The 11020-nt window shown below is 38.2% G+C and overlaps 2 protein-coding genes across 2 annotated transcripts; both read left to right on the forward strand.

Annotated features, from left to right (window-relative positions):
- Positions 1-452: 452 nt before the first annotated feature.
- Positions 453-5886, forward strand: LOC110375266 (histidine-rich glycoprotein). Its single transcript, XM_064034372.1, has 4 exons — positions 453-464; positions 710-880; positions 1286-1452; positions 5823-5886. Exons 1-4 carry the CDS (start codon positions 453-455, stop codon positions 5884-5886), a joined length of 414 nt encoding a protein of 137 aa, XP_063890442.1.
- Positions 5887-9444: 3558 nt separating this feature from the next.
- LOC110375256 (cuticle protein 7) lies at positions 9445-10723 on the forward strand. The gene is made up of 4 exons (XM_064034373.1): positions 9445-9456; positions 9689-9829; positions 10145-10311; positions 10654-10723. Exons 1-4 carry the CDS (start codon positions 9445-9447, stop codon positions 10721-10723), a joined length of 390 nt encoding a protein of 129 aa, XP_063890443.1.
- The last annotated feature ends 297 nt before the right edge of the window (positions 10724-11020 follow it).

An 11020-nucleotide genomic window follows, 5' to 3' on the forward strand; every position in this document is an offset into this window, starting at 1 on the left:
AATAAACGTGATATCTTAACCTTCTTTTTTAACATAATTTTACCCATGTACAGTAGTCTATAAAAAGTTTTGATTTTTTCCACAATTTATTTATTGTAACTAATTCGCATCTATGACTGAAAAAGAAATACTCACAATGCGATTCCTAAACATACATATAAAGAAGTACATTTATAATTTGTTATAACTTTTTTCTGCAACACTATAATAATAAAAAAGGTTTCTTAAACATAACAGCTGTCACATGGCCAAGTATTACCAGTGCGGCACCGATTAAGAGTAGATAATATGGTTTTACGAAATATTACAAGTGCGTACTAAAATTTTTACGGCCTATCTTATAAATTGAAATTACCTTGATTACTAACTTTTATTTTCTCTATAAAAGACACGGTTATTCGTGCTTGTGTATCAGTTTACTAACAAGCGTGGTGTAGTGTGAAATTATCAAAATGTACTCAAAGGTATATTGGATTCATGTGTTGTGTTAATAGTTTTGTGACGTTGATCCTTCATATGGATCAAAATAGACGATTGCGTTTTGTTTTTTTTATCATATTGTTAAGATCGTCAAATTGGGAAGCCATTAATAAAATTAGGCCATATTATGGGAGGGTTTTGGCCCAGGAAGTGTTCGATAAGTTTACATACGTGATCCAACTCACCTTTGGATTTTGGAGCCTACATCAATTTTATTATCAAATTCCAGGCAGTATTGGTCTTAGCAGTAACCGCTTTGGTAGCAGTCTCAGCAGAGTACGGGCACTCTTCACAGCACTTCACCAAACACGACGGCCATCACCAGCTCGTGCACATAGCTGAGCATGGACACGATGGTCATCATCACGGACATCATGAACATCACCATGTTGATTATTACGTTAGTACCTTTATACTTCTTAGAGTCTCATAGATGGCAGTATTGTTTACATTCAATGGTAGATTTTATGCTCGGTTTTTCTAGTTAATTTACCAGTGCGAAAAGAGTAACGTGTAAAAAAGGCTGAAAAACCTGTACTCCGTACTCGTAAACTGAGCGGATAATCAACCAATGTGAAAGCTCTGATAGTGGAAAATTTGAATGCTTCAGTGTGAAAGTAGACTGCTGTTACCTCTTTTACTTCACTTCAATACTAAGTGCTATTAATAATCCATTCAAGTTGAATGAGGATTAGTTTTAACAATTAATGATTCCCAAAGCACAAATAACAAAAAGTTCACATCAGTCCATTTCCAAAAATTATAACTGCTGTAAGTGGTACTCATTATTGGCATCTATATTCAGGCTCATCCAAAATACGAGTTCAAGTATGAAGTGAAGGACCCTCACACGGGAGACCACAAGGAGCATCACGAGCACCGTGACGGTGACAGCGTGAAGGGACACTACTCCTTCCACGAACCCGATGGTTCCATCAGACACGTACACTACCATGCTGATAAGAAGACGGGGTAAGCATGAGAAATGTTTATTCTTTTATGTTCCACTAGCTATTTCTTGCGAATTCACTCTGGTTCCAAAGAAAGTGCTTCTTGCACTAGGATAAAAACCTTTTCCCTTTAAGCTCTTGACTATTCAAATGAGATAAAAATAGGTTAAGTTGCTATAGCGTTTTAGCAAGGATGTTATTCTGTCCTAAACATATTTATTTACTAAAGAGCATTAACTCGTAATTATCATTGCGATGCGTAATAGTTTTATTAATACACTTTCGAATGTCATCATCTTATTTACCGACATAATTTTATATTTATAACTTTGTTCATTATTTTCCTATCAAAGGGAAAAGCTTTTTAGTCTTTAATAACTTTTCTACAATATTGTTTTTTCTTCCTTCCAGTTTCCACGCAGAAGTGACCCATGAACATCACTACCATCATTAGATATACCTAGATATAATTAGTTTGAGTGTTTATTTGTTCCTACTGTGATTGTTTTATTACGTTTGTATTGTGAATGTTAAATCATTATATTATACAGTTTTGTGTAAACAGTTTTTGTTGTTTATTCCCAATTTATAACCTAAGATGAAATTGTTGGCCACAATAGAAACCAACTTCAGATACCATGCACGCTGTTCATTTAATTATATTGTATCAAATGTTCACCTATCACGCTACTCGTACCAGCAATCCATTGTTTTGAAAAATCCGTTAAGGACCGTTTAAAATTGTACTCAGTATCAAATAGTTACATTTTGAATAAGATTTACCTACGTTGTCAACGTATTACCTACTTACTTACTGATCAAGAACGTTTGTATGAATTGCTGACAATATTTAAGTTGTGAAAAATAACTAACTATTTTCCATGGTAGCATCCGAAAGAATGAGACCGAATGAAGAGACTGGGCAGTTGCGCAGTCTCAAATAAGATACAAATAACGTAGTTATCTATTGGTACAAAAAATAAAACAAAATAGGTTTAAAAAACTCTATAACAATAAAGGTGACTCAGAAATCAGAATTCTTATTACTATTGATGATTTTTTTATTCATGTTAATTTAAAGTAAAGAAAAGTTATCGTTATGAATAAAACAGAGTTATCAACTGAAACTCTGTTTTATTCATAACGATAACTTTTCTTTACTTTCAGACAATATTAATAGAACCTAATACCACAGCTAATACTTAGAGAATACTTCCTAACAACAATTTATATGTGACACTAAGCAGGCTTGTTTATATTACAATGCTCAATAAGAACTGTGTTTCGGATGGTATGTTAAACTGTACATAGGTCCCGGCTTATTTAGAATATCTTGGCAGTCGTTACGGTTAGTCAGAAGCCAGTACCTAAGTCTGACACCAGTCTAACCAAAGGTATTGAGTTGCCCGGGTAACTGGGTTGAGGAGGTCAGACAGGCAGTCACTCCTTGTAAAATACTGGTACTCAGCCGCATCAAGAGATCAATCGCCGCATCAATTAGACTGGAAGCCGACCACAACATAGTCAGGAAATGATATATTTTTTATATACTCAATAATAACTGAGCTCTAACTCAAAATAGGTAATAATTACTAGTTTAGCTTAGAAGAATAAATAATGGATTAAACTGCGATTAACACTTCTTCAGACTAGTCTCGTCCGGCTTCTAATTGCTATCGGATGGTCAAAATTATACTACACCAAATTATTGTTAATAGTGCTGTTTTTTGTTCATTTAACTTGATTAATAGATTAAGTTAATGTTGTGGTTGGAAAACGGCATAATGTATTATTAATAAACAATGATGTTTTAATGGGGTTTTATTTATAGAGGCGATATGATTATGTTACCACGCTACCGCATTGGGAAATATCCTTAATGATAGCTGTGTTTGTGAATAAATAAATAATGCCTTACAGCATGTAAGCGTCGTATAGTTTATCAGAAAAGAGTACCTAACTTATATTATCTAGAATTTACTCCTCGCAATATCTAACAACAATGAAAGAATTCGCAAAATAAATCCATCCATTCGTAGGTCATGTACTTATACTAATATAATAAAGCTGAAAACTTTGCTTCGTAGAACGGGCTAATCTCAGGAACAACTAGTCCTATTTGAAAAAAAAAACTTTCAGAGTAAGTAAGTAAGAATGTTTATTTTTCGCGGGGGTTTATTGCCTGCTTTTTTCCAGGTGCGCGAAGATCCCACGGCACGTAGATGAAACTGATCTGAAGTGGTAGGGTACAATCATCAATAGATGCAGTGAGTCTTCGCTACTATTATTACCAAAAATACTGATGACGAGGGTAATCAAATATTTTATTGATTTATTATAGTTTTCATGAATTCCATTACGTGAATAGTATCGGAAAACATGGATTAACCACAAGGAAAAATAAAGCATAAACATTATGATTAAGCAATAAAAATAATGTAAAGGAATTCATTAGCTAATGCAGTACTTACAATAAATAAATAAATAATTACGTAATTTAAACCGTTTATTTACTGTCGTACACCTCAAACTAGATTAAGATTAATATTATTTAGGTAAGTACTTTTACACACTTTTATTTTCACTTTGTCAGTTGTATTGGATTTTAAAGCAGCTAAGTATCTAAAGAACTATGATTAGGACTTTGTTTATAACAGAATTAATTAATATTAGAATTAATTAAAAGCCTTTTCCCAAGTATGTTGGGATCGGTTTCCAGTCTAACTGGATGCAACTAACTACCAGTGTTGTTCAAGGAGCGACGTCTTAACTGATTTCGTCAACCCAGTTATCCGGGCCAGATTCCATGGCTACTGTGGATTCGAAAAACTATGTAGTTACCTATTAACACGCAGCCAAAATAGCAAAAACGTTACTACTAACTACGCATAAAAATTAATACATTTTCGAAACCGTAATAAAAATGTTGTAAACTGTTTTAACTACCTTTCTGAACGAAATCAATAAATATTACATCAATGGGGTCTTTAGTTTTCACTATAAAAGCTCAGATTGTGTTAGTTATGTATCAGTTCTCTAATCCATTTAGGTACAACCATTTGTTTCTTTACAATAGTACAAAAATGGCTTTTAAGGTATTTACGATTATATTTTACTTAAAGTGCAAAAATTAATTAAAAAAGAAAACATCAAATAATGACAAGAAAATTGTGATTTTATTACTTGATTAAACTTTCAATATCAATATTCAATTCAATATAGTAGAAACTAATGTAATCCTAACATTGAACTTTCAAGAGTTACCTTATCAGTATCAACAGCATATATTTCAGTTTACATAAAGTTAATACCTATTTTTTATTGCAGATTTTATGTATCATTGCCGTGTGTGCTGTTGCGGCGATATCAGCGGAAGAAGGTCACTCATCCCAATACATCCACAAGCACGACGACCATCATCAAAAAGTGGAAATAAAAGACGAGCACGGGCATCATCACGTCGACTACTATGTTAGTTATTATTTAGACAAACCAAGTATCTTCTGGATCGATTATTATTCGAGTAATCAGTTTAGTAACATCTTAGAAGTCAACTATGATGACTCATTTACGAACCTCTAACGATTGTGGTGTCAATAGGACTCTCCTTCGATGGATAACAATACTGATTGCCATGCAACTTATTAGAACGGTTATTTTATCCCAGAATCCGTTCATAAAACATGTTTAACACTACGGACGATCTTGCCAAGTGGATACGAATCGCTGAAAACCGTGCAAAATGGTCCTTGTCCTTCTTCTTGCCCTCGTTTTCTAGGGTTCTACTTCCAGTGGTTAACTTTTTAAAACAATGGACATCATTCTCTCGGCTGAAACGATGGCTTTTTACACTAGATTCTAATTAAAATATCTACTTCCAGACCCACCCCAAGTACGAGTTTGAGTACAAAATAAAGAACCCCCACACGGGCGACCACAAGGTGCAGCACGAGCATCGTCATGAGGACAGTGTGAAGGGACACTACTCGCTGCAGGACCCTGATGGTACTGACAGACATGTTCACTACCACGCTGATAAACACTCTGGGTAAGTCACACTTGCAATAGAGATATGTATGTAGTCTTATGTATATTCGCGTGTAGTTGATGTAACAGATACATAGGTTGTCAAATGATAGGAGTAACTAATTAAATCGCTTCATGTATTCTGAAGAAGGCGACGAACTATGTAATATATTTTTATAATTAAATGTTTTATCATAAATCTTTAAACCTTGATTAGCTTTCTTCCATAGTGTACGATTATGTATCGAATGTCCATATTGAAAAATAATGTGAATGAGGTTGTCATACCTACTACTGCAAGTTACTCTTATTTGATTTCTTCGATGATTGTTTTGTATGTTTTATTTTATGTTTTCTTTTTCTTAGTTTCCACGCGGATGTGAAACACAGCACTCATCACATCGTGCCACATCATCATAAGCATCATTAAATTTAAGTTTTGTGGGTTTCATTTTATTATTTTTTATTGTTTTGTCTTTGTATTTTGTTGTTTTTATGCAATAATAAATATTTTTTTAATTTAATAAATACTTTTTTTTAATAAGAAATATAACCATTTTCATACATTTACGAACAATATTGTATTGATTCGAAAAATACTAACAAGGTTATCAAGCCCAACGTAGTTGGGAAAAAGCATGGAAAAAGGCTCGGGAGATGATGATGATGACACAACAAGGTTTTCATCTATACTTATTTCTTTATTATTTATGCCAATGAAATTGGCGATAAAGATATTAAACTGGAAGAAATAGTTATTTTTAAGTATTAAAGAGCACTTTATAGAGTTTTGTGAAAATTATTAAAAAGAGAAATACAGCCCGCTGCTTACGTCACTGACAAAAGTAAAGCTAATAAGACAAATACTTTAATAAACTAGCAACCATGATTCAATACAGGTAAAAGCAAATTCTCTAAGCCTTATTCATTAAAATAGTTGAAACGTTTGTGCCAATGTCAGAATTGTTTCAATAAAATATTTTGTAATTTCAGTTTATTTATTCTGTAAAATTTAATCTGACTCATACATTTACCAAGTCAAAGTCAGTATGATATCTGCCATTCCTTTAACTGAATTAAGCAGTCAGATAGACAGTTGCTCCATGCAAACACTGGTAAATATAAACTTAAAATGGAAGCTGATTCCAACACATCTATATTGTGTGTACAAAAATTCATAAATAATTAGTTGGGAAAAGTCTACGCAGATGAAGATACTCTATGATTTCGCATATATAGTTATCGGCACGGATATTGAGCCATGACCTTCACCTGCGCAGAAGCGATTTAATGCCTTATTGCCTTATGCGTACGGGTGCGCAAAGCGATCCCCACTCTTCCGCCGAGAGCTCAATATCCCTGCCGGTAACTGTAACTCACACATAATAAGTATTTATCTATTTGGAATTACGACCCCGCAAGCGGTTTAAAAGTATTTATTAGTAGTTGTCTTTTCTATGGCTACAGACATCTGTGTACCTGTATATTTATTACACTTTTTTTTGTTTTGGAGTGAAAGCGCATATAATGGTCAAAAACAGTAGGTAGTAAGAATTTCTAAATCTTCGTGGTTTATGCAGAGTACGTAACTTGTCTCATTTTCCATTTTTATGCATTATTTCTGCCAATTATGTAATAGAGCAGGTGCTACAGTCTCTAATCTAGATTCTGAGCTATCTCTGAGGAAAATCACATGTAGCAGGTACCTACGTAACACTATACTTGGGAAATTATTAGAAAACATGATGAACAGATAAAACATACATAGATGCAATGAAATCAAGCTGAACTAATAATTTGAACTAGCTGACGCCTAGCGGTTTCACCTGCTTCTCGTGGAAACTACGATATGCACCCGGAATATCTTATTTATCAGAACGCCTGGCCTGCAGGTGATAAAAAGGTGGCATAGGTAGGGAAATGGTCTTTCTTGATAAATGGGTTATTTATCACTGAAGGAATGTTTCGAATCGGACTTGAGATTACCTATTGCATTCAAGTCAACAAACAGACAAACACACTCTTTAGTTCTATAATATTAGTATCTATAGACTAGCTATCATTTAGTGCCAAATTCCTATCGAACTTACAGTTCCAGGCCCTGCCAGGCCAGGTCGTGCGGTGTTCCGCAGGGGTCGGTACTGGGGCCGCTCTTGTGGAACATCGGCTACGACTGGGTGCTGCGCGCCGACCTCCCTAGCGGCGTCAGCGTGGTCTGCTACGCTGACGACACGCTGGTTCTGGCACAAGGGAGGTCGCACCAGGAGGCGGCCGACATAATGACGCGCGGGGTTGCGACAGTCATCGAGAGGATCCAGCTGCTGGGCCTGGAGGTGGCCTTGCACAAATCCGAGGCCATGTCATTTCATGGGCTTCGGAACGCGCCACCTTCAGGCTCCCAGGTCACGGTGGGGGGGGTTACCATCGGCGCCGAGAGGGCGATGAAATACCTGGGACTCGTCCTCGACGGCCGGTGGAACTTCGTCGAGCATTTCCGACGTTTGGGCCCCAAACTGGAGAAGGCAGGTGCTGCATTCAAGCGGCTCCTGCCCAACCTGGGCGGCCCAAACGCCCCCTGCCGCAGACTCTACGCGGGGGTCATGCGGTCCATGGCCCTTTACGGGGCCCCGGTATGGGCACGTTCGGTACGGCCGCGGGCTTTACACTACTTGAACGTGCCCCAAAGGGTGATAGCCATTAGGCTAATCCGGGGGTACCGCACGATTTCCCGCGAAGCAGCTGGCCTACTTGCTGGACTGCCACCGTGGGATCTGGAGGCGAGGGTCTTCTTGCGCCTGTACGACTGGCGCGAGGAGGCTCAGCGCCGGGGAGAAACCCCGTTGCCGCGGCAAGTTGTCGCGCAGCGGGCGGAGCTCCGGCGCGATCTCATGGTGGCCTGGAGCGACTGTCGCAACCCAGTGCAGGGCACGCCACCATCGTGGCGGTAAGTCCCTCTTTGAGGAGTGGCTCGGGAGGAGTCACGGCGCCCTCACGTACCGCATGACGCAGGTCCTCACCGGACACGGTTGTTTCGGGAGGTACCTGCACCGCATCGGTCGTGAGGAGGCGCCAGGTGTCACCATTGTGCGGACAGCCCCGAGGACACGGTGGACCACACAGTCCAGGTGTGCCCCGCATGGGAGGGGCACCGCCGGGTCCTCGTCGAGGCTTTGGGCGGCGGCGACCTCTCGCGTCCGGCCCTGGTTCAGGCCATGGTCCGGGGCGAGAGGGAATGGGATGCCGTTGCCTCCTTCTGCGAAGCGGTCATGCTCGAGAAGGAGGAGGCGGAACGCCAGAGAGTTCGCACCTCTCATCCCGGCCGCCGCGCTGGACCAGGTAGACACCATGGGCGCCGGGTGTCGCGAGATGACTCCCGGCCACCGTAGGCGTGGGTCTGTGGGCGGTGAGTTCGGGTGGCTCATCGTCCCTCTGTCTTTCTAGACGACAGACCCGTGTCGACGGCGCGCGTTGTTCCACGCGCTCCTCAAAGAGATGTCAGCAACCCCAGGGGCCAGCAGGGCCAAGGCCTGCCGGGGCTGCGGGTTGTTCGAAAGAGATACCGCGGCCCTGGTACATAAAAGGCCTATGACGGAACACGACGATTTTAGTCAGTAAGAGTCTGACACTCCCTCACCGCTGCTAACCCACAGCGGGAGGGGTCATTTGATGATTTTACGTCGATAAAAAAAAAAGGCCCTTACAATATACAATATCTTACTTATATCATCAACACTACCTCATTATGAAATCTTTCTCATTTACCACGTTATTGTAAAAGTATTTGCAAATGTGCATTTATGCGACGATATAATCAAATAATGCAAATCGGACTGTCGCAAACGTTATGAGCCCAAAGTTTCAAAGTGAAATCAGTATTACCTTGGTATTACTTTTTACTATAAAAGCTGAGTTTTTTTCAAAGTATGTATCAGTTAACTCGAAGACGTTTTGCCTTACGTACCTACTTATCTAAAAACAATTTTACAAAATGGTGTCTAAGGTAAATTACGTAAATCTCATAATTTTCCAAAAAATCAAGAAGCTTTTCTTTCGATCTTTTTTGTTTTTTTTTTTTTGATGGCTCAGATCGTTCTGAACTTGACTTTTCAGTTTTCAAATTATTATGATCAGTCATTAAAGGGAAAAAGATAGGCAGATGAATCATTAACGGCTTGTTAATCTCTTAAATAAGGTTCTATTAAATAATTTATTGATTTAACTATTTTTCACAGGTTTTCGTATTAGCAATGTGTGCGGTAGCTGTAGTAACAGCTGAGCATGCGCACTCCTCTCAGCACATCCACAAATACGACGGCCATCACCATCCCGTTGAAATAAAAGACGAGCACGGACATCATCACGTCGACTACTATGTTAGTAATACTGGCCACTACAATATTTAAATATGGAACTGTGTAATATGACAAACCTCCTTCGGGATTACTCATCAATCCTTTTCGATTCCACCAAATACAAAGATATTCGATTTTTGAAATTGTGCTAATGACCTGATGTATTTAACTTCATGCTTATTCCATTTTCAATAATCGGGCTATCAATTAGAAATAGACGTTATGAACTCTGATTGATACATCCACAGATTAGCTCATCCAATCTTCTATATACAATCATTTTGTAAATTGGCTTAGATTTCTTTTTCACGTCCTAATTGTAATCTTGTTTCACAGACACATCCTAAGTACGAGTTCAAGTATGAAGTGAAGGATTCTCATACTGGAGACCACAAGGAGCAGCATGAGCACCGCGACGGTGACAGCGTGAAGGGAGAGTACTCCCTGCACGAACCTGATGGCTCCGTCAGGCATGTTCATTACCATGCTGACAAACATTCCGGGTGAGCTTCAATTGTTTTGATTACTTTATTGGCGTGAAAGGAGGTATGAGTTCGCTTTCTAATCATTTTATAGCTAGGTATTCCTTTATATTGGTTCATTATCATCATCATATCAACTAATCGCTGTCCACTGCTGAATCTAGGCCATCTCCAACGAACGCCAGCCATCCCAGTCCCGGTTATGAACATAATATTGGTTCCTCATTGTCAAATTCTTTCGGTCGTCGACATAATTTAATTGAGTCATATTTTCCATCATGACTTTCCCATTGTTTGTTTATATTTATTTTATTATCTTTTTTTAATATTTCTTTATAGTAACACACCTACTTTATGTTTCAGTTTCCACGCGGAAGTAAAGCACAGCACTCACCACATTGTACCTGAGAAGCATTATCATCATCATCACTAAGCTTGTATACTTGTGCTACCAAATATTGTAATCTGTTCCATTACATTTTGTTATTTTGATGTGTAAATAAATGTTTGTATCTTTCTTAATTCATATATTTTATTTTCTCTCCTAAAATATGCTTAATAATCATGGAAAAATACGTCGAAGAATTTGTTTGCTGCTGAAATATGAGTATTTGCTAACTTATTGATTCTAAATAATTTCAAGAACATTTTCTAAGAAAGTTAAAAAAATTAAACGTCAGTAAATTGATCACGAATCACCGATGAGGACCACTCAATTTTTTCCCGAGGC

This window comes from Helicoverpa armigera, chromosome 4 (genome assembly GCF_030705265.1).
Source record: "Helicoverpa armigera isolate CAAS_96S chromosome 4, ASM3070526v1, whole genome shotgun sequence".
Classification (NCBI taxonomy): domain Eukaryota; kingdom Metazoa; phylum Arthropoda; class Insecta; order Lepidoptera; family Noctuidae; genus Helicoverpa; species Helicoverpa armigera.

What these genes read in the sequence shown, in the direction of transcription:
- LOC110375266 (XM_064034372.1), top strand. An exon ending in ATCACCATGTTGATTATTAC is followed by an intron (nt 881 to 1,285) that starts GTTAGTACCTTT and finishes ATCTATATTCAG; the next exon opens with GCTCATCCAAAATACGAGTT. An exon ending in CATGCTGATAAGAAGACGGG is followed by an intron (nt 1,453 to 5,822) that starts GTAAGCATGAGA and finishes TCTTTTTCTTAG; the next exon opens with TTTCCACGCGGATGTGAAAC.
- LOC110375256 (XM_064034373.1), top strand. An exon ending in ATCATCACGTCGACTACTAT is followed by an intron (nt 9,830 to 10,144) that starts GTTAGTAATACT and finishes CTTGTTTCACAG; the next exon opens with ACACATCCTAAGTACGAGTT. An exon ending in CATGCTGACAAACATTCCGG is followed by an intron (nt 10,312 to 10,653) that starts GTGAGCTTCAAT and finishes TTTATGTTTCAG; the next exon opens with TTTCCACGCGGAAGTAAAGC.